Source organism: Coregonus lavaretus, assembly GCF_964263955.1.
Source record: "Coregonus lavaretus genome assembly, chromosome: 4".
NCBI classification, from domain to species: Eukaryota; Metazoa; Chordata; class Actinopteri; order Salmoniformes; family Salmonidae; genus Coregonus; species Coregonus lavaretus.
The window spans coordinates 11,436,651-11,460,211 of NC_139991.1; the positions used below are offsets into that span (position 1 = coordinate 11,436,651).

Below are 23,561 nucleotides of genomic sequence, written 5' to 3' on the forward strand. Positions count from 1 at the left end.
TTTCTGCAAAGGGGACAGGACGACTGCACCGTATTGAGGGGAGGATGGATGGGGCCATGTATCGCGAGATCTTGGCCAACAACCTCCTTCCCTCAGTAAGAGCATTGAAGATGGGTCGTGGCTGGGTCTTCCAGCATGACAACGACCCGAAACACACAGCCAGGGCAACTAAGGAGTGGCTCCGTAAGAAGCATCTCAAGGTCCTGGATTGGCCTAGCCAGTCTCCAGACCTGAACCCAATAGAAAATCTTTGGAGGGAGCTGAAAGTCCGTATTGCCCAGCGACAGCCCCGAAACCTGAAGGATCTGGAGAACGTCTGTATGGAGGAGTGGGCCAAAATCCCTGCTGCAGTGTGTGCAAACATGGTCAAGACCTACAGGAAACATATGATCTCTGTAATTGCAAACAAAGGTTTCTGTACCAAATATTAAGTTCTGCTTTTCTGATGTATCAAATACTTATGTCATGCAATAAAATGCAAATTAATTACTTAAAAATCATACAATGTTATTTTCTGGATTTTTGTTTTAGATTCTGTCCTTCACAGTTGAAGTGTACCTATGATAAAAATTACAGACCTCAACATGCTTTGTAAGTAGGAAAACCTGCAAAATCGGCAGTGTATCAAATACTTGTTCTCCCCACTGTATATGTATATGTAGGTATGTGTGTATGTGTATATATGTATAACATGGGGGATTGGAAGTGATGCAGACAATTAAATTGATGGAAGTTACAATATATCTGCAATATTAAGCTGACCCCCCCCCCCCCCCCCAAATTTTTTTTTAAATTAAAATAAAATAAAACATACTCATTAAAACAGCAGTGAATCACAACCGTCCCTGCGTTTTCACAACCATTCACCTTCTTTATTAGAATAATAGAATTTGTGGCTTCCATCGAGTCTCAGTTTCTCTGCCATATTTCACTAATTTATGGGCTTGCCGATCTAAATCACTCATCTCTCTCTTCCCTCCACTCTGCCTTTAGAATACAATCACAATCTCTAGCCCAATTTTCTAAAGATTTCATTCAGAAGGTAATATCCTCTTTACAGTAAAAAAGCTACCTTATTCTTTCTTTCTCTCTAGCTATGATTTTCCCCAGTTTGATTCTAGCAGAACTGCAGTAAGAGTAGCGAGGGCAGGGCAACCCTTGGCTCTGTGTGTGTGTGTGTGTGCGTCCCTCTCTTCTCTGTGTTCCTCTTCCTCCGTTTCTTCTGCAGTGACCCTTTTCCACCCTTCTCCAAGTGCTGAAGAAATATATTCTCTTATAGTTTACCCTGGTAGACGTTATTATGTGGACAATGGCTTGTGAGCAAAGGAATGATTTATAGGTCTAGTAATTATGTTATTCAAAGACTCTCGAAGGGACAGAGCGAGAGGTGAGGGAGAGATCGGGATGCAGTGAGTGGGCTTTCCTCCTTTGACTTTCTCCCTATGGTTCTTTGATTACACTCACTCCATCTTTCCATCCATCCATCCCTTGCCTTTTACCTCCATCGCTCTCTCTCTTCCCCCTCTCCATCTCCTCCCCCTGTATTTACCCAGCCTGATGAAAGACACCTTGGAAGGGCCAGCAGATCTCTTCAGCTGAGCACAGACAGTCAATTACCCCCTGGGTGACCGCTCGGACAGCTAGTCTGTGTGTGTGTGTGTATGTTTTTGGGCGTGTCTGTGAAAGGTGAGGGGTGGCTCTGCAGATGTCAACATAATCATTCCCACACAGTATAAAGGCATAGACACATTGCCTTGTGTCATGTCAATACAACAGATACACCATTCACTCACATATTTAATCAGAGAGCTGTATAAGCCTAAATATGTTCATAACACTGATGGAGTGACCTTACTGTGAAACTGTGCAGATTACAGAGACTACAGTGAGATTGGAGGAGGTAGGGGACAATCACACATGCTTCCTGCCCAGGATTGATTTGTTTACCTGTGCTGTACTGAACAATCCCTGCTGCATTGCATGCACACACTTGTTCTAAAGCAGAGTACACACACAAACACACACTTTTGCTGCACTGGTTCTACTCAACCCCCAGAGGAAAAGGCACTTATCACTTGAACAGATCTTTTAAAAATGCTGACCTCTGGATTTCTAGTGACTCATAGCTCCACCTACTGGTTATAAAGTGGAAGTGTAGTTTCATGTGTAGCTCAGAGAACACCTTTACCTGGAAACTAATAAAAGCCCGAATGTACCCACAGCGAGAAAACAAATTTTCATGCAGATTGGACTTTTAATATGCTTAAATATGATTGAGTTAAGTGATCACACCAGCATAAGAAACTCTGTATGTTTCTATATCTGTTTTGTCACCAAAGCCCCAAATACTACCCACTACTGTGACCTGTACGCTCTTGTTGGCTGGTCCTCACTACATATTCGTCGCCAAACCCACTGGCTCCAGGTCATCTCTGTTACGGATACAGGTATCCTGTGTCTTTTTGTGTTTTTTCTCTCCTTCTGCCCTAATCACAGGTGTCCTGTATGTTCCTGATTGGTGGTTGTTGGGGTGTCTGCTGATTGCTGAGGTGGACCAATCAGTGGACATTCCTCTGCATTGCACCACCTGTTTCTGGTTTTTCAATCACACATCCCATTGTTTAAAAGCCGGTCAGTTGTGTTTGTTGTTAGAGACTATTTCCGTATGTGAGTATGGATACTGTGGTGTCCATAGTTTTGTGTACTCACTCATTTGCTGGTTACTCTGTTTGGTAACTTTGTGTGTTTCTGGGAAAAGGGGAATTTAAGCAAGTTGCCCTTGGGCGTACATTACCCGTAGGAAGAAAACTGTCTAAAAACACTAGTTAGACCTGAGCGGACCACCCACTGTAATTTCTGAATGATTAGCAGTAGCTTAGCGGTTCTTGAGGCAGGCAAGATCAGTTTAGGGGTGTTTTACACTATTGTTTCATTTCTTGGGTCCTGCTCAGCCCTTTTTCCCAAACCTTTACCATGTGTTCAAAAATAAACTTTTATGTTTGACGGTAGTTTATGGTTGTCGTGTAGTTTTTGTTCTCACTGTTCCATGTCACGCTTCTAATTTGCATGAATTATGTTATGGGTCTCTTGTCCATCCACCCTAGACGTTTAAAGCCACGGGGTTCGTAACATAATTGATACCCATGCTACTCATGCATATTAGTTAGTGTCTGGTTCAGTGTTGAGCTTGGCAGCTGTGCAACCTGTTTTTTTTGTGTTCAGTATTCGTCGGCTCGTGTTAGTTTAGGATGGCTACTGTTGAGTTGGATGCATTTTTGGAAAACCCTACGTGGGAGGTTTTTGAGAATTGCCGTAGAGTGGATCTACAGGCTTTGGTTGACCACTTTTCTGTACCCCTATCAAGGGTTTTAGTGAAAGCAGAAGTTAGGAAAGCAGTGTTAGAGATATTATTGAACGAGCGAGTGCTTGAATTACCGCCGCCTGACCCTGCTGCTCCTGTAGGGGATGTGGTTGCTGCTCCTGTAAGCCCGTCGGTGTCTGAGGACGAGGCTAAGGCTCCAGCCACATTGCCCCGTTTTGACCCACTCTCCCCACTGTCCGACAGTGATGCTAGGATGGATGTCAGCTCGACACGGCTCCAAATGGAGGCGGAAGAGCGGGCACAAATCAGGCAAGACAAGCTGGAGATGCGTAAAATGGAACTAGAGGCAGAACAGGAGACGCGCAAACTAGAGGCAGAACAGGAGACGCGTAGGCTTGATCAAGAACTGGAGATGCGTAAAATGGAACTGGAGGCAGAAACAGCGAGGTTAGTCTCTGCTCATACTATGCCTGCTAGTGAGCCATCCTCACCAGCTGTGTCGTCTGCTACTTTTGATATTAGTAGACAGATCACCTTGGTATCTGTGTTTAGGGAGTCAGAGGTTGATTCCTATTTCAGTGTTTTTGAACATATAGCGGTAGCATTGAAATGGCCTGAAGGGGTATGGTGCCTATTACTTCAGTGTAAATTAACAGGTAAAGCCCAAGAGGTTCTGTCAGCGCTACCTCTTGAAGACAGCTTGAATTATGACGTGGTCAAAGCTACTGTTCTTCGTGCCTATGAGCTTGTTCCTGAGGCATATCGACAGAGATTTAGGTCTCATAAAAAGTCTCCTACTCAGACTTATGTGGAGTTTTCTAGAGACAAATGAAATATGTTTGACAAATGGCACAGTGCTAGTAAGGTAACTGATTTGAACTATCTACGGGAGTTAATCTTGTTAGAAGAGTTTAAAAATTTGTCACGATCGTTTAAGGAAGATGAGGACCAAGGCGCAGCGTGTTGAGTGAACATACTGACTTTATTTAATTCAAGCACTAACAAAACAAGAAACGACTCGTGAAGTCCACGGTGACAATGACTGAACACGGAACAAAAACCCACAACACCCAAAGGAAAACATACAGATTAAATATGGCTCCCAATCAGGGACAACCAGCCCACAGCTGACACTCGTTGCCCCTGATTGGGAGTCATTATCTCAAACATAGAAATGAACCCAACAGAAATACCAACATAGAAATACACCCAATGAATGAACACACCCTGGCTCAATATACAGAGTCCCGGAGCCAGAGCGTGACAGTACCCCCCCCTAAAGGCGCGGACTGCGACCGCGCCTCAATAAGGGCTAAACAAGGGAGGGCTGGGTGGGCATACCTCCTCGGCGGTGGTTCTGGCTCCGGCCTTGATCCCCACCTCCTCTCCAACCCCCCAAAGTACCCCTGGTCCTGTCTAGCCCCGCTGGTCGGAGCCGGACTGACGACACGCGCCCCTGGCTTGGTGCGTGGAACAGGAACGGGCCTCACCGGACTGACGACTCCATTCCCTGGCTTGGTGCGAGTAGCCGGAACGGGCTGGACCAGGCTGACGACTCGCACCCCTGGCTTGGTGCGAGTAGCAGGAACGGGTTGGACCAGGCTGGCGACTCGCACCCCTGGTTTGGTGCGAGTGGCAGGAACAGGCCGGGTCGGGCTGGCGACGCACACCGTAGGCTTTGTGCGTGGAGCAGGGACAGGCCGGGCTGGGCTGGCGACGCACCCCGTAGGCTTGGTGCGTGGAGCAGGGACAGGCACCTTGGTGCGTGGAGCAGGAACAGGCCGGGCAGGGCTGTCGACGCACACCGTAGACTTGGTGCGTGGAGCAGGAACAGGCCGGGCTGGGCTGGCGACGCACACCGTAGGCTTTGTGCGTGGAGCAGGAACAGGCCGGGCTGGGCTGGCGACGCACACCGTAGGCTTTGTGCGTGGAGCAGGGACAGGCCGGACCGGGCTATGGAGACGGATAGGAGACCTGGAGTGAAGAGCTGCCACAACCCGTCCTGGCTGAATGCCCACCTTCACACACTCTGTGTGAGGCATCAGCACAGGACGTACAGGGCTGTGTACCCGTACTGGCATAACAGCACGTGACACTGGCGCAGGATATCCGGGACCGATGAGAGGCACTGGAGGCCCCGAGCGCTGAGCCGGCACACTCCGTCCTGGCTGCATGCCCACCTTCGCACAACACGTGCGGGGTGCTCGCACAGGACGTACCGGACTATGCCGGACCACTCGTGGCACAGTGCGCAGCTCCGCACTCCGCGGAACCTGCCCAGTCTCATGCTGCCATGCCTGAGTACGGGGAGTTGGCTCTGCTCTCCATCCAGGCTCCGCCAACCTGCCTTCTGGCCCCCAAAACCCGGTGGCCTTCTCTCCTCTTCTCCTATTTCGCCCTGTGGCAGCCTCCTGCTGCCCAGTCGCCCATGCCGTGTGCCCCCCCCCAAAAAAATTATTGGGGGTGCCTCTCGTCCTTCCGACGATGGCACTGCTGACGCCGCTGCTCCTCTCCTGCCTGGGTCTCCCCCTTCATAGCCCTCCGGTACCGGACGGCCTCCTCCTCGGTAATCTGCCCCCAACCGAGGAGGACATCCACCAGAGTCACCTCCTGCGTGTGTTCCTGGACACGCTGCTTGGTCGTTGTATGGTGGGTTTTTCTGTCGCGATCGTTTAAGGAAGATGAGGACCAAGGCGCAGCGTGTTGAGTGAACATACTGACTTTATTTAATTAAAGCACTAACAAAACAAGAAACGACTCGTGAAGTCCACGGTGACAATGACCGAACACGGAACAAAAACCCACAACACCCAAAGGAAAACATACAGATTAAATATGGCTCCCAATCAGGGACAACCAGCCCACAGCTGACACTCGTTGCCCCTGATTGGGAGTCATTATCTCAAACATAGAAATGAACCCAACAGAAATACCAACATAGAAATACACCCAATGAATGAACACACCCTGGCTCAATATACAGAGTCCCGGAGCCAGAGCGTCACAAAATTGCTTACCCGAACGCATTGTAGTTTATCTGAACGAACAGAAAGTATCCTCACTGTAGGAAGCGTCTGTATTGGCAGACGAGTTTGTGTTGACGCATAAGAGCGTGTTTTCGGCTCGTACGGAGAGCAGGGCCGCGGAGTTGCTAACTTTTAGTCCTAGTCAACCTGCAGTACATCCAGCACGCCCAAAATATGTGCGTCACTGTTTCTATTGTCATAAGGTGGGACATATGGTTAATGATTGCTTTCTGCTTAAACGCAAACAGGGGATGCCTCAGCACGCCAGGCCGCCAACGGGTGTTGGGCTGATTCGTACGGTTGTAAGGCCGGAATCAAGACAGAGGCCTCATAGTGAATGTGGTTTGAAAGTCCCTGTCCCAGTCCCAGATCACAGTTATGAACCGTTCATTTTTGAGGGGTTTGTTTCCATATCAGATGACGAAGGGTCTCAGCGTCCAGTTATAATCCTCAGAGATACTGGTGCGGCGCAGTCGTTCATACTATCTGATGTGTTGCCCTTGTCCAATAATACATATTGTGGTTCCAGTGTGTTAGTACAAGGAATTGAAATGGGATAAAAGTGACCAGTCTCTCTTCGAGGAGCTGGCACAGGGTTATCCAGATGTGTTCCCCGCTTGTGCTGTCACACGTGCTCAAGCACGACAAGTGGGTGAAGTGATAGATTTGTCGAACACGATTCTATTCAGAGAGTGTAACCCAGAGGATAGTTTGGGTGCTACCTTTGGTAAGCTGGTGCAGTCTGACCAACAGCCCAGAGAAAGGAAGAAGGATGTGGAACTTGTTGCTGAGGCAATACAGTTACCAGTCACTCGTGAGCAGCTGATCGCTAACCAAAAGGTTGACATTAGCCTGGCTAAATGTTTTTCTAGTGTTGTCTCAGAGGAGGAGCTAAAGAAGAAAAACATGGCATACTTCATTGATGGTAATCTCCTCATGCGTAAATGGACATCCCATGTTGACGCTGGCGGAGATTGGAATGCTGTTTACCAAATAGTGATTCCTACAGCCTTTCGACAAAACGTTTTATCCCTCGCTCATGATCACCAGTGGTCCGGACATCTGGGAGTCACCAAGACTTATGATCGAGTTTTACGATATTTATTTTGGCCTGGTTTAAAACAAGATGTGGCTCAGTTCTGTCGGACTTGCCACACCTGTCAAGTAACTGGGAAACCGAACCAGGTTATTCCTCCCGCTCCTCTTTGTCCCATACCTGTCATAGGTGAACCATTCGAACATGTGATGGTTGATTGTGTTGGACCATTACCAAAGACAAAATCTGGTAACCAGTTTATGTTGACGATTATGTGTGTGGCCACCAGGTACCCAGAGGCCATTCCTCTGCGAAGGATTACTGCTCCGGTGGTGAGTAAAGCGTTGATCAAATTCTTCTCAACTTTTGGGTTACCTAAGGTGATACAAACTGATCAGGGTACGAATTTCCTTTCTAAACTTTTCAAACAAGTGTTAAAATCCTTGTCAGTTACACACCGTGTGTCAAGCGCATATCACCCAGAGTCTCAGGGTGCGCTTGAACGTTGGCATCAGACACTGAAGTCTATGCTCCGTAAATATTGCTTGGAATCTGAGAAGGATTGGGATGAGGGAGTTCCTCTAGTTTTGTTTGCTGTCTGTGAGACAGTACAGGAATCCTTAGGGTTCAGCCCAGCTGAACTGGTGTTTGGACACACCATGAGAGGACCTATGAAAGTCCTTAAGGATCAGTTTTTATCACAAGAGTTGTGTGTGAAAGAAAATGTGTTGGACTACGTTAGTCGCTTTCGTGAGCGCCTACATGGTGCCTGTGCTCTAGCAAAGGAAGCGCTGTCTTCCTCACAGAGACGGATGAAATGACACTATGACACACAGGCTGTTTCTCGTTCACTGCAGCCAGGTGACCAAGTTCTTGTATTGTTGCTGGTGCCAGGAGCGTCATTGTCAGCACGTTTCTCTGGTCCTTATGTAATTGAAAAGAAACTAAGTGAAACTGACTACGTGATACAGACTCCTGATAGAAAACGCCAATCTCGTGTGTGCCACGTTAACATGTTGAAGACATACCACACCAGACCCGTCACTCAGATAGACAGTCCAGAGAAACTGGCTGAGTCGGCTATCTCTATTGCTGCTACGGCTGTAGTGGGAGGTCATGTTAATGATGTGGACGGAGATGGTTTGGAGTTGCGCAATACTCAGCAGCAGTGTGCTAGATTGCCCAATTCAGAGATGCTGCTGTCTCTCCCGTCAAGCCTGATTCATTTAACGTACGGACAGTCAGATGATATTGTGAGACTATTACACAGCTTTCCATGTATTTTTAATGATGTTCCTACATGCACAAATGTGTTAGAACATGACATTAATGTTGGAAACGCTGCACCTATCAAGCAACATGCTTATCGTGTCAACGTCTCTAAAAGAAAGATAATGAGGGATGAGGTCGGTTATTTGCTGGAGAATAACCTGGCTATGCCAAGTTCAAGTCCTTGGAGTTCTCCGTGTATTCTGGTTCCTAAACCTGATGGGACATCCAGGTTATGTACGGACTATCGGAAGGTCAATGCTGTCACAGTGCCCGACTCGTTCCCGTTACCCAGACTGGATGACTGTATTGATACTGTTGGTGCTGCTACTTATGTAACCAAACTAGATCTTCTAAAAGGTTACTGGCAGGTGCCGTTAACCTCACATGCCTCCGACATCTCTGCCTTTGTGACCCCAGATCACTTCCTACAATATGCTGTCATGGCATTTGGGATGCGGAACGCACCAGCCACTTTCCAATGCCTGGTTAACACAGTATTGGCTGGAGTTCTTGATTGTAGTGCTTACCTTGATGATCTGGTAATTTATTCAACTGAGTGGTCTGATCATGTTAACACTCTAAGGGTAGTGTGTGAACGTCTAGCAGCCGCTTCTCTAACCCTGAACTTAGCAAAGTGCGAGTTTGGGAAGGCCACTGTGGTCCTCTGTAGCTCAGCTGGTAGAGCACGGCGCTTGTAACGCCAAGGTAGTGGGTTCGAACCCCGGGACCACCCATACACAAAAAAAAATGTATGCACGCATGACTGTAAGTCGCTTCGAATAAAAGCGTCTGCTAAATGGCATATTATTATTATTATTATTATTATTTATCTCGGTAAACGGGTCGGCCATGGTCAGGTGCGCCCTGTAGATGCCAAGGTCTCAGCTATAAATGCATTTCCCGCACCTACCACCAGAAGAGAGCTACGGCGCTTTTTAGGGATGGTTGGCTACTACCGTAGTTTCTGTAAAAATGTATCTGCGGTAGTTGCTCCATTTACGGATTTGCTCAGTCCTGCGAGAAAATGTGTATGGTCTGAAGATTGTAGTACTGCTTTCAACACTGCTAAAGCACTCTTATGTAGTACTCCTGTTCTTGCTGCGCCAGATTTTGAACGACCGTTTAAACTGGAGGTAGATGCAAGTGCCAGAGGTGCTGGTGCTGTTCTACTACAGCAGGACCAGAGTGGAGTGGACCATCCTGTCTGTTATTTTTCACGGAAATTTAACAAATGTCAGACAAACTATTCCACCATTGAACAAGAAGCTCTAGCTTTGTTGTTAGCTCTGCAGTACTTTGAAGTTTATGTTGGTTCCAGTGCATTACCAGTGATAGTGTATACTGACTATAACCCCTTAGTTTTTCTCCACCGGATGTACAACCAGAACCAACGCCTTATGCGTTGGGCACTTGTAGTGCAAAATTATAATTTGGAGATCCGCCACAAAAAGGGGTCGGATAATGTGTTGGCAGATGCTTTGTCTCGTGTTTAAAGATCTAGTTTTAGTTTTTTTGTTATCCCGTCAGGATGCTGTTGATCTTTGAATTTTGGGTGTTGTGATGGTACGTGTGTCGCAAACCATTGTGGTTTGCTCTTTTATGGGTGGGAGTGTTACGGATACAGGTATCCTGTGTCTTTTTGTGTTTTTTCTCTCCTTCTGCCCTAATCACAGGTGTCCTGTATGTTCCTGATTGGTGGTTGTTGGGGTGTCTGCTGATTGCTGAGGTGGACCAATCAGTGGACATTCCTCTGCATTGCACCACCTGTTTCTGGTTTTTCAATCACACATCCCATTGTTTAAAAGCCGGTCAGTTGTGTTTGTTGTTAGAGACTATTTCCGTATGTGAGTATGGATACTGTGGTGTCCATAGTTTTGTGTACTCACTCATTTGCTGGTTACTCTGTTTGGTAACTTTGTGTGTTTCTGGGAAAAGGGGAATTTAAGCAAGTTGCCCTTGGGCGTACATTACCCGTAGGAAGAAAACTGTCTAAAAACACTAGTTAGACCTGAGCGGACCACCCACTGTAATTGTTGTATGATTAGCAGTAGCTTAGCGGTTCTTGAGGCAGGCAAGATCAGTTTAGGGGTGTTTTACACTATTGTTTCATTTCTTGGGTCCTGCTCAGCCCTTTTTCCAAAACCTTTACCGTGTGTTCAAAAATAAACATTTTATGTTTGACGGTAGTTTATGGTTGTCGTGTAGTTTTTGTTCTCACTGTTCCATGTCACGCTTCTAATTTGCATGAATTATGTTACGGGTCTCTTGTCCATCCACCCTAGACGTTTAAAGCCACGGGGTTCGTAACAATCTACAAATCACTTCTAGGCAAATCCCCGCCTTATCTTAACTCATTGGTCACCATAGCAACACCCACCTGTAGTATGCGCTCCAGCAGGTATATCTCACTGGTCATCCCCAAAGCCAACACCTCCTTTGGCCGCCATTCCTTCCAGTTCTCTGCTGCCAATGACTGGAACGAATTGCAAAAATCTCTGAAGCTGGAGACTCTTATCTCCCTCACTAACTTTAAGCATCAGTTGTCAGAGCACCTTAACGATCACTGCACCTGTACACAGCCCATCTGAAATTAGCCCACCCAACTACCTCATCCCCATATTGTTATTTATTTTGCTCATTTGCACCTCAGTATCTCTATTTGCACATCATCTCTTGCACATCTATCATTCCAGTATTAATGCTAATTGTAATTATTTTGCACTATAGCCTATTTATTGCCTTACCTCCATAACTTGCTACATTTGCACACACTGTATATATATTTTCTGTTGTATTTTTGACTTTATGTTTTGTTTATCCCATGTGTAACTCTGTGTTGTTGTTTTTTATCGCACTGCTTTGCTTTATCTTGGCCAGGTTGCAGTTGTAAATGAGAACTTGTTGTCAACTGGTTTACCTGGTTAAATTAAGGTGAAATAAAATAAAAAATTAAATATCCGTCCCTCCCCTGTGCCGGGTTACGACAAAGTCAACATGTCCCTACCTCAATCAAGTAGAAATGTAAAATGGTTAAGGTAAGGGTTAAGTTTAGTGTTAGGTAAGGGTTATAGTTTAGGGTTCATTGTAGGGACGTCCCAAGGAATCTGGATAGCAGTGACCGTACTCCCTGGATATACAGTATACATATTTAACATTGTAATACACTACCCCTACATGCCATTGTGTGCTGAAGCTATGGGTTTATTTTTCCACTGTCACTAGGCCTACACATTCACACTCAAACTTAATTGAATGGGGGATGCATAACTACTTTTCACTGAAGAAGGGAAATGAGGTACAACGTAACTTCAAACGAAGAAATCATGCCTGACAAGACCAATGAAATCATAACGGTATCCTAATATAGTGTGGATACAGGAGTAGCCTATTCTACAATAATGTAACTGTACATGTATGTGCTAGTATTATTTATCTAATTGTTCAATGAAAGTGTAAATGTGGATGGGTACGCTACTTCATTCAATGATTACGGTATTGTACAAGGTAGATACAGGAGTAGCCTATAGTCTACAATAATAACGTAATTGAATGTGCTATAGTATAATTTATTTAAATGATGAATGAAATTGTAAATGGGGATGGGTAGGCTACTTCATTCAGTGAATACTGAATGTCTTGCCATCTCTGGGAGTATGTTAATGAAGGCTTTTCAGCTGTTGAACTATGGCAATGTAGAACTAATTTCTAAATCTATCTTTATTTTAGTCAAGAAGTGATGAGCCAAAGCAACCTATCAGTGTCACTGCAGCTGTTCTACCCACTGCTCACCCTCCACAAGCAACCACATCCTCTTCTCCTGTTCAACTAATTTGCCACCACACTGAAATGGACTGCACATACATACCCCTGTGCCCATCTCATTGCAACATGATCCATCCAAGGCCTCAGCTGGATGCCTGAAGTGTGAGAAATGTAAACAAGATGCTACAGTAGTGTGTGTGTGTGTATGGATGGAGTTCCGAGAAAATACATGAGTGTGATATGCCCCTCTGTGTCAATGTTGAAATGGCATAAATGAAAGATGGCGGTAGTGATGAGAGTGAGAGCATACAGTATGAAAATAAAAGACCCCTTGGTATCCAAAATGAGTGTGGGGTGCCCTCTTGTGTCTCCTTTTTGTCTGTTTGAGGATACTACAGTCACCCCTGGTGGAGGTTCTTGAAACACTGCTATTTAAATCTGAGCAGAGGTTGACGAAAACCTTCAAAGGTGGTGGTGCTCTGTTGCGTGTTAACTTGAATACCAGGCAGATGTTTGAGTACAGAATGAAATGGTGTGAACTTAACAGGTTGAACTTGTTGAGTACACTCTTTGAAAAAGGGGTTCCAACAGGGTTCTTTGATGGTCACCAAAGGAGAACCCTTTTTGGTTCCTGTGGAATGGATCCCAAAAGGGTTCTACCTAGGCACAGAAGGGTTTCTACCTGGAACCAAAAAGGGTTCTCCTATGGGTACAGCGGAATAACCCTTTTTAGGTTGTAGATAGGCCTACACTCAGAAAAAAAGTGCTATGTTGCAGTGGTGGTTCATTGATGGTGGGGAGTTAAGATAATCAGATACTCTATGAAACATCCCCACTTTTAGCACACATTTGCAAGCAGGCGAAGTAACCTTCTATGTGTGCTGAGGCATGTGGGATCACTCAACATTGACAGGACCGACAAAAAAAAGACATGCTCACATGCAAACAAAAGATAACATGTGTCTAACTTGCACCGTTATGCAATTATTTAGAGACTAGATACAAATAGCTAACCCTGGCTACCAATGTTCTAGCATTAAATTATTGAGGCAAGCAGATCAGAGATGTCAAGGTGGTACCCGTGTAGCTCAGTTGGTAGAGCATGGCGTTTGCAACGCCAGGGTTGTGGGTGCGATTCCCACGGGGGGGCAGTATGAAAAAATTAAATAATGTATGCACTCACTAACTGTAAGTCGCTCTGGATAAGAGCGTCTGCTAAATGACTAAAATGTAAATGTACCCAAGCATATGCCATGTGTATATGTGACACACAAATGTATGTATGGTCATATTTTTTACGTTTTATTTTGTTTGTTATTTTATGGCGCCAACCCTTGTATCATTCCCTAGGCCTCCCAGGTATTTGCATTTAAAGTAATGTCAAATCAAATCAAATTTGATGTGTCACATACACGTGTTCAGCAGATGTTATTGCAGGTGTAGCGAAATGCTTGTGCTTCTAGCTCCGACAATGCAGTAATATCGAACAATTTAACAACATATATCCAAACACACACAAATCTAAGTAAGGAATGAATTAAGAATATTTACATATATGGACGAGCGATGTCAGAGCGGCATGGACTAAGATACAGTAGAATAGTATAGGATACAGTATATACATACAGTGCTATGAAAAAGTATTTGCCCCCTTTCTAATTTTCTCTACTTTTGCATATTTGTGATACTGACCTAATCCCAATTGAGATGTTGTGGCAGGACTTGAAACGAGCATTTCATGCTTGAAAACCCACACGTCACTGAGTTAAAGCAGTTCTGCATGGAAGAGTGGGCCAAAATTCCTCCACAGCGACGTGAGAGACTGATCAACAACTACAGGAAGCATTTGGTTGGAGTCATTGCAGCTAAAGGTGGCACAACCAGTTATTGAGTGTAAGGGGGCAATTACTTTTTCACACAGGGGAATTGGGTGTTGCATAACTTTGTTTATGAAATAAAAGAAATAAAAATGTAATTGTTCTGTTATTTGTTCACTTATGTTCCCTTTATCTAATATTAGGTTTTGGTTGAAGATCTGATAACATTCAGTATCACAAATATGCAAAAGTAGAGAAAATTAGAAAGGGGGCAAATACTTTTTCATAGCACTGTATCAGATGAGTAATGTAAGATATGTAAACATTATTAAGTGACTAAGATACCGTAGAATATAATAGAATACAGTATATACAGTGGGGAGAACAAGTATTTGATACACTGCCGATTTTGCAGGTTTTCCTACTTACAAAGCATATAGAGGTCTGTAATTTTTATCATAGGTACACTTCAACTGTGAAAAATGGAATCTAAAACAAAAATCCAGAAAATCACAATGTATGATTTTTAAGTAATTAATTTGTATTTTATTGCATGACATAAGTATTTGATCACCTATCAACCAGTAAGAATTCCGGCTCTCACAGACCTGTTAGTTTTTCTTTAAGAAGCCCTCCTCTTCTCCACCTATTACCTGTATTAACTGCACCTGTTTGAACTCGTTACCTGTATAAAAGACACCTGTACACACACTCAATCAAACAGACTCCAACCTCTCCACAATGGCCAAGACCAGAGAGCTGTGTAAGGACATCAGGGATACAATTGTAGACCTGCACAAGGCTGGGATGGGCTACAGGACAATAGGCAAGCAGCTTGGTGAGAAGGCAACAACTGTTGGCGCAATTATTAGAAAATGGAAGAAGTTCAAGATGACGGTCAATCACCCTCGGTCTGGGGCTCCATGCAAGATCTCACCTCGTGGGGCATCAATGATCATGAGGAAGGTGAGGGATCAGCCCAGAACTACACGGCAGGACCTGGTCAATGACCTGAAGAGAGCTGGGACCACAGTCTCAAAGAAAACCATTAGTAACACACTACGCCGTCATGGATTAAAATCCTGCAGCGCACGCAAGGTCCCCCTGCTCAAGCCAGCGCATGTCCAGGTCCATCTGAAGTTTGCCAATGACCATCTGAATGATTCAGAGGAGGAATGGGAGAAGGTCATGTGGTCTGATGAGACAAAAAATTGAGCTTTTTGGTCTAAACTCCACTCGCCGTGGTTGGAGGAAGAAGAAGGATGAGTACAACCCCAAGAACACCATCCCAACCGTGAAGCATGGAGGTGAAAACATCATTCTTTGGGGATGCTTTTCTGCAAAGCGGACAGGACGACTGCACCGTATTGAGGGGAGGATGGATGGGGCCATGTATCGCGAGATCTTGGCCAACAACCTCCTTCCCTCAGTAAGAGCATTGTAGATGGGTCGTGGCTGGGTCTTCCAGTATGACAACGACCCGAAACACACAGCCAGGGCAACTAAGGAGTGGCTCCGTAAGAAGCATCTCAAGGTCCTGGAGTGGCCTAGCCAGTCTCCAGACCTGAACCCAATAGAAAATCTTTGGAGGGAGCTGAAAGTCCGTATTGCCCAGCGACAGCCCCGAAACCTGAAGGATCTGGAGAAGGTCTGTATGGAGGAGTGGGCCAAAATCCCTGCTGCAGTGTGTGCAAACCTGGTCAAGACCTACAGGAAACGTATGATCTCTGTAATTGCAAACAAAGGTTTCTATACCAAATATTAAGTTCTGCTTTTCTGATGTATCAAATACTTATGTCATGCAATAAAATGCAAATTAATTACTTAAAAATCATACAATGTGATTTTCTGGATTTTTGTTTTAGATTCCGTCTCTCACAGTTGAAGTGTACCTATGATAAACATTACAGACCTCTACATGCTTTGTAAGTAGGAAAACCTGCAAAATCGGCAGTGTCTCAAATACTTGTTCTCCCCACTGTACATATGAGATGAGTAATGCAAGATATGTAAACATTATTAAAGTGGCTAGTGTTCCATTTCTTAAAATGGCCAGTGATTTCTAGTCTATGTCTATAGGCAGCAGGCACTAATGTGCTAGTGATGGCTGTTTAACAGTCTAATTGCCTTGAGATAGAAGCTGTTTTCCAGTCTCTCGGTCCCAGCTTTGATGCACCTGTACTGACCTTGCCTTCTGGATGATAGCGGGGTGAACAGGCAGTGGCTCAGGTGGTTGATGTCCTTGATGATATTTTTGGCCTTCCTGTGACATCGGGTGCTGTAGGTGTCCTGGAGGGCGGGTAGTTTGCCCCCGGCAATGCGTTGTGCAGACCGCACAACCCTCTGGAGAGCCTTGCAGTTGTGGGCGGTGCAGTTGCCGTACCAGGCAGTGATACAGCCTGACATGCTCTCAATTGTGCATCTGTAAAAGTTTGTGAGGGTTTTAGGTGCCAAGCCAAATTTATTTAGCCTCCTGAGGTTGAAGAGGCTCTTTTGCACCTTCTTCACCACACTGTCTGTGTGGGTGGTCCATTTCAGTTTGTCAATGATGTGTACGCCAAGGAACTTGAAGCTTTCCACCTTCTCCACTGCGGTCCCGTCGATGTGGATAGGGGGGTGCACCCTCTGCTGTTTCCTGAAGTCCACGATCATCTCCTTTGTTTTGTTGACGTTGAGTGAGGGGTTATTTTCCTGGCACCACACTCTGTCTCGTTATTGTTGGTAATCAAGCCTACTACTGTTGTGTCGTCTGCAAACTTGATGATTGAGTTGGAGGCGTGCTTGGCCACGAAGCCATGGGTGAACAGGGAGTACAGGAGTGGGCTGAGCACGCACCCTTGTGGGGCCCCAGTGTTGAGGATCAGCGAAGTGGAGGTGTTATTTCCTACCTTCACCACCTGGGGGTGGCCCGTTAGGAGGTCCAGGACCCAGTTGCACAGGGCCGGGGTTCAGACCCAGGGCCTCAAGCTTAATGATGAGCTTGGAGGGTACTATGGTGTTGAATGCTGAGCTATAGTCAATGAACAGCATTCTTACATAGGTATTCCTCTTGTCCAGATGGGATAGGGCAGTGTGCAGAGTGATGGCGATTGTATCGTCTGTGGATCTGTTGGGGTGGTAAGCAAATTGAAGTGGGTCTAGGGTGGCAGGTAAGGTACAGGTGATATGATCCTTGACTAGTCTCTCAAAGCACTTCATGATGACAGAGGTGAGTGCTACGGGGTGATAGTCATTTAGTTCAGTTACCTTTGCTTTCTTGGGTATAGGAACAATGGTGGCCATCTTGAAGCATGTGGGGACAGCAGACTGGGATAGGGAGAGATTGAATATGTCCGTAAACACACCAGCCAGCTGATCTGCGCATGCTCTGAGGACGTGGCTAGGGATGCCGTCTGTGCCGGCCGCCTCGCAAGGGCTGGGCCCGGCAGCCTTGCCCACAGTCCTTGGTAGCGGGCTGCGTTGGTGGCACTGTGTTATCCTCAAAGCGGGCAAAAAAGCTGTTTAGCTTGTCCGGAAGCAAGATGTCGGTCTCGGTGACGATGCTGGTTTTCCTTTTGTAGTCTGTGATTGTCTGTAGATCCTGCCACATACGTCTCGTGTCTGAGCCATTAAATTGCGACTCCACTTTGTCTCTACACTGACGTTTTGCTTGTTTCATTGCCTTGCGGAGTGAATAACAACATTGTTTGTATTCTGCCATATTCCTAGTCACCTTGCCATGGTTAAATGCGGTGGTTTGCGCTTTCAGTTTCGCGCGAATGCTGCCATCTATCCATGGTTTCTGGTTTGGGTAGGTTTTAATAGTCACAGTGGGTACAACATCTCCTAATCACTTCCTGATATACTCAGTTACCATATCAGTGTATTCGGCCAAATAAATTTCGGAAGCTACTCAGAACATATCCCAGTCCGCGTGATCAAAACAATCCTGAAGCGTGGATTCCGATTGGTCAGACCAGCGTTGAATGGTCCTTAGCATGGGTACTTCCTGTTTGAGTTTCTGCCTACAGGAAGAGAAAAGCAAAATGGAGTCGTGGTCATATTTGCCTAAAGGAGGGCGGCGGAGGGCCTTGTAAGCATCGCGGAAGTTTGAATAACAGTGGTCCAGAATTTTAGCTAATGTATATGATTACTGGCGCTAGGGGGAGCTGTGACGTCAATGTGGAGGGTTAGTGAGACTGTGAGGTCTGGGAGGTTTCTTCTTCCATCTTGGAGAATGTCTACTACTGGAAACTAAGTTTCTCCGTCTCATCATTTTACCCTATTAATTCAAGTATGTAATGTGCAAAAGTGCAATATGACTCAAAATATTGAGGTAACATGGTTAACTACATAGTCCATGAGTTTGGTGATGTTTGAAGACAATTGAAGGGAGTTTTAACTGAGTGAAAAACTGGTTATTTTCCCCATTGTAAGTAATTCACTCACCAGTGGTGAGGGATGTGTGTGCCCAAGTCAACAGACGATTTCTCACCCCTGTGGAAATGTAGATGCGCTCCGGAGGGCAGGTGGTAGGAGCAGGTTCCCACTTCAGAGCCTGGCGGATGTCCATATCTACGTCCCAACACATGGGGCCAACGATACGGCAGGACCGATTGATGGGCTGGTGGACACTAACAGGGCCCTCAACCGGCATGGAACCACAGGGTACGGGAAAGCAGGTCCTCCGGCATCCTGGTCCCCAGGCAGTAGGTTTCATACTCGAACATGTGATGGTGGGATTGTGACGTTGGAGCCACGGGAGGCCGATGATTACCTTGTGTACAGGTGCGGAGGTGATGAAGAAGGGAAGGCTTTCCTGGTGCTTGGGTCCCATGGTGAGGGTGAGTGGTGCGGTGATGTGCGTAACTGTGACAGATCCCAATGGTCGTATGTCCAGAGCTTGGATAGGAAAACGATAGGAGAGCTGATATGAGGTTAAGTTCAGGGAGGAGGTGAGGGCCTGGTCGATGAAGTTCCCAGCGGCACCAGAGGCCACTAGAGCTGTAGAGACAACACTTGAGGGACAACCAGCCAGTGAAATAGGAACCATAAAGGGCATGAGGGAAACGATGAAAATAGGATACGCATGCCTACCCTGGGAGATGGAAGGTCACGGGGCCGCCCCTCTGCTCTAATGGACCCCGGGTTAGGACGCACCGGACACCACTGAAGCTGGTGCCCCTCCTGGCTGCAATAGGGACAGAGCCCCAGCTGTCACCGGTGACGCTGCTCTGCTGCGGAGAGGTGTGTGGCCCCTACCTCCATGGGTTCAGGCTCTGCCTCAGGACAGCCAAAGGAGGGAGGCGAGGTGGTCACCGATGCTCCTGTAGAAGGTTATCCAGACCGAAGGCAATCGAGATGAGAGCGTCCAAGGAAACATTATCATCCTGACATGCCAACTCAGTCTGGACCTCCTTGCGCAGTCCACTGCTAAATAGAGTGCGGAGCGCCGGCTCATTCCATCTGCTGGAAGCTGCCACAGTCCGAAAGGTGAGGGCGTACTCCGCAGCGGTCTGGGCACCCTGCCGGAGCTAGAGGATGGTCGAAGACCACCCTGAACAGAGCCATGAACCTCCCATAGGAACCCAGTTCCTCCTCTCCTCTCTCCCAGACGGCCGTAGCCCACTCCAACGCCCGTCCGGTCAGCAGGGAAATGACTGTGGCAACCTTGGACCTCTCGGTGGTGGGGGCTCCCGTCTGATAGGTGAAATAGAGGGAACAATGGAGTAGGAAGCCACGGCATTTCGATGGAGTGCCATCATATTTCTCCGGAAGGGAGCCCCCACCACCGAGAGGGCATCGCTGACCTGGGCGGACGGCTAGGTAGGCTGAGGGGCTGGCTCACTGTGACGACCCATGGTAGGAGGTCCTCTGATAGGGGAATGGAAAACCTCTGTGGTGGTGTTGAGGCGGTGGAGAACACGGAGGACCTCCTCTATGGCCATACCCAGTTTCGCCAGCAGGTCGTGGTGTTGATGGAGTAGATGACCTTGTTCGTTAACTGTCTGGAAGAGGGTTTAATCTTCTGCTGCTTCCATATTGTTGAGGTGTTATTCTGTAACGTATGCGCCGGGAGTCAGGAAACAGGTGCAGAAGGTGAGTTTAATAAAGAACCGATGGAGATGAACAAATAGGAGGAGCGTACTGAACATGAGAGAAAACACCTAGTGACTGAAGACAAAATAAAGGGGGTAATCAAGGAGGGAATAACGACCAGGTGTGCGTAATAATGGGGAACAGGTGTGGTTAGTAGCCCGGTGACGTTGAGCTGCATTTGTAATAATATGAAATATAATTGCATTTATTTATATGATCAATTAAGGTGAGACTGAACATGGACAAGACGAAAGAGAAACCGAAGGAGAGCCACCGGAGGAGAATCAAGAAGGGGACCAAGTGCTCAAAACAATTATTTTTTATTTGTTTTTGTTTTCCCCTGATGACTGTTTATTCATAAAAAGAAGAAGATAGTAAATATCATTAATCGCAATGGTTAGCCTATGCAAATTAATAGGAAAATATTAAAAGGTTATTAATAGGACTACATTTAGCCTAATTGGGAACAAATATAACGTGGGGAAAAGTCAAAGGATCCTAGTCAGGCTATTGTTTGTCAAATCCAGATTAAATATAGGTTTTCACGTGTATCAAATCTCCAGGCGATTGTGGGCTAAATCAATGACAAATATAGCTGAAATGTTCAGGCTTCATCATGATCTGTGATCAAGACAGGCTGGGGTGTTTTCGGTTCCATTTAGGCTAAGGTTATGCATAAGAACGCAACTGCACTGAAATGAATAGCCTGCTTCAATAATACTCTCCTGAATAAAGTCTTTATCTGTTAATCGGTCCATACCGATTCTATCTTTTTGTTTTTTTGCTCTAGGCATAGCCTACCACTAATATTCTAAATTGCGGAGCATTTAATAAAACAACCATATTTTCCTGTGATAGTGACACTTGCTTTTCATTTAAAAGTGAATGTTTTCATGAGCCTATAGGTTTACCAAGAAACCATGTGGAGGCTGAGCAAGACCTTCGATAGGCTAGTAGACTATGCTGAAATAATTGTGGAGTAATTCATTGTTATAGCCTAGATCGCTTTATATAATATGGACCGTTGTTTCTTCTACGGCTAAGCAAACAAGGGGTAGCATATGCTTTTTGCCCGTCTCTATAACAAGGGTTAGGCCTATATCCTCACACACCCCCTCAATTCAAGCCCTGCTTTTAACCATCTCCACATAAATGTATTGCCTAAGGATTGCATGGTGACAGTGATTGTGTCTGTTAAACCAATTAACTGGTGGTAAACTGAGTCGGATAACCGTTCAAAACTATTTTTCCCAGTCTGAGCTCGTTTTTTTTCTCCGAGTTCCCAGTTGTCTCGAACGCACTGAAGTCGGAAGTCAGAAATTGCCGAGTTCTGAGTTGTTTTGAATGCGCACTAGAGACCTAGGCTACGTCTTATTTCTGAATAGGGCTAACTCCAACAAAGAAGCCCTTGTATCCATATTGATTTGAGAAATAGGCATATCTACACAGTAATGGTGGCTGGCTGCAAATCAACTAGCCTAATAATTTTTGTATTGAGGTGACATTGATTAGAATACTTTTAACAAAATCATGTACATGTAAACATCATGTAGACGTTTGTAAAGTGTTCATGGTGAGATCTTTAATAATAAACTAAACAGACACTTAAACTAACACGTGACGCGTAAGTATCACGTGTACACAACGTGAAAGCATGATGTACACGTAGATGTCACGTAGACATTTTTAAGGCATTCATGGTGAGATCTTTCATAATAAACTTACAAGCAAACTGACTCGTGACATTTCAATGCCACGTTACACGATGTGAACATTATGTCTACATGACATGAACGCGTTGGCAGTTTGACGCCTTAGAAAAAAACTTGTCTCCATTGACAGTTCATGTTAATTCATGACAGTATTTTATGGCGCTAGGAAGACGTTAGGTGACTTGATGAGAGGTATCAGTAGCTTTACGAGGCTTAATTCTGGCCTGAATCACCCCCCATTGTCACGGATGCCGCCGAGGCTGCTCCTCCTCCTTGCTCGGGCAGGCTTCGGCGTTCGTCGTCCCCGGAGTACTAGCTACTACCGCTTGATGTTTTCGATGTTTGTTTTGTCATGTCTAGTTGGTACACCTGTTTCGTATTCTGTATTGATTATGTCACGTATAAGTTCACCTGTTTTATGTTTTGCCTTTGTATGTTATTGTCTGCGTGTCTTGGATGTATGTGTCGGTATTTTGCTCATCGTGTCTATTATGCATATGGTGTTTTTCCCTCCAGTGTTGGAGATGTTTATTTGTGCGTATTTAGTTTGTTAGTAAAGTCGTCTTTACTTATCCTCTGTGTCCTGCGCCTGACTTCACCACCGCATACACATCAGCTTTTGACAGAATAACATACCACCCATGGAGTCAGCAGGAGCAGCGGCGGTGACCGAGTCACTGGAGGATCGGGTCAGCAGCCAGGACGCCATGATCCATCGACTCGGCTCCGCCATGCAAGACGTGATGGACACCCTGCGCCGATGGGAAAGAGGAGGCTTGCCCACACCTCCTCCTACATTACCACCACCATCGGCCAGCCCCATCATACCATCTCCGGAGTCCAGTGGGATTCGGCTCTCGCTCCCGAGGGCATATGATGGCACCGCAGCCGGGTGTCAGGGGTTCCTACTTCAAGTGGAACTCTACCTGGCAACCATACACCCGGCGCCCTCGGGATACGAGAGTGTGTCCGCCCTCATCTCCTGTCTATCCGGCAAGGCTTTGGAGTGGGCCAATGCCGAATGGAGGGGAATAGACGGCGCCACCATCAGCTACGCGGAGTTCTCCCGCCGCTTCAGGGCTGTTTTCGATCATCCCCCAGAGGGTAAATGGCGGGGGAGCGTCTGTTCCACCTCCGACAGGGGAAGAGGAGCGCACAGGAGTTCGCCCTGGACTTCCGGACTCTAGCAGCGGATGCGGGGTGGAATGAGAGGGCCCTCATCGACCACTATCGGTGCAGCCTGCGAGAGGACGTTCGACAAGAGTTGGCCTGCAGGGACACCAATCTAAACTTCGATCAGTTGGTGGACATGTCAATCCGTCTGGATACCCTGCTGGCTACCCACGGACGTTCGGAGTTGGGGCCGTCCATTCCATCCCTCAGCAACTCCGAGCCGAGCCCTATGGAGCTCGGGGGTGCTGGCGCTAGAGAGAGGAGGAGAGAGATCCGGAGGGGGGCCGTCCTCTGCACCAACTGTGGCCGTGGAGGACACACTGCGGTTAGGTGCTGGGGAGGGCCTCCAGGGGATCGAGGCAA

General features: G+C 46.4%; 1 protein-coding gene across 1 annotated transcript in view; it reads right to left on the minus strand.

Annotated features, from left to right (window-relative positions):
* LOC311128574 (mucin-5B-like) overlaps nucleotides 1-20,162 on the minus strand; it is a gene marked incomplete at both ends in the record, with an annotated part of 86,530 nt that extends 66,368 nt beyond the window's left edge. Inside the window, 4 exons of the mRNA XM_084160760.1 lie at nucleotides 18,664-19,218; nucleotides 19,610-19,748; nucleotides 19,892-19,914; nucleotides 20,063-20,162. Coding sequence (XP_084016886.1) covers nucleotides 18,664-19,218; nucleotides 19,610-19,748; nucleotides 19,892-19,914; nucleotides 20,063-20,162 — 817 coding nt within the window. The remainder of the gene's footprint in view (nucleotides 1-18,663; nucleotides 19,219-19,609; nucleotides 19,749-19,891; nucleotides 19,915-20,062) is intronic.
* Nucleotides 20,163-23,561: the final 3,399 nt, after the last annotated feature.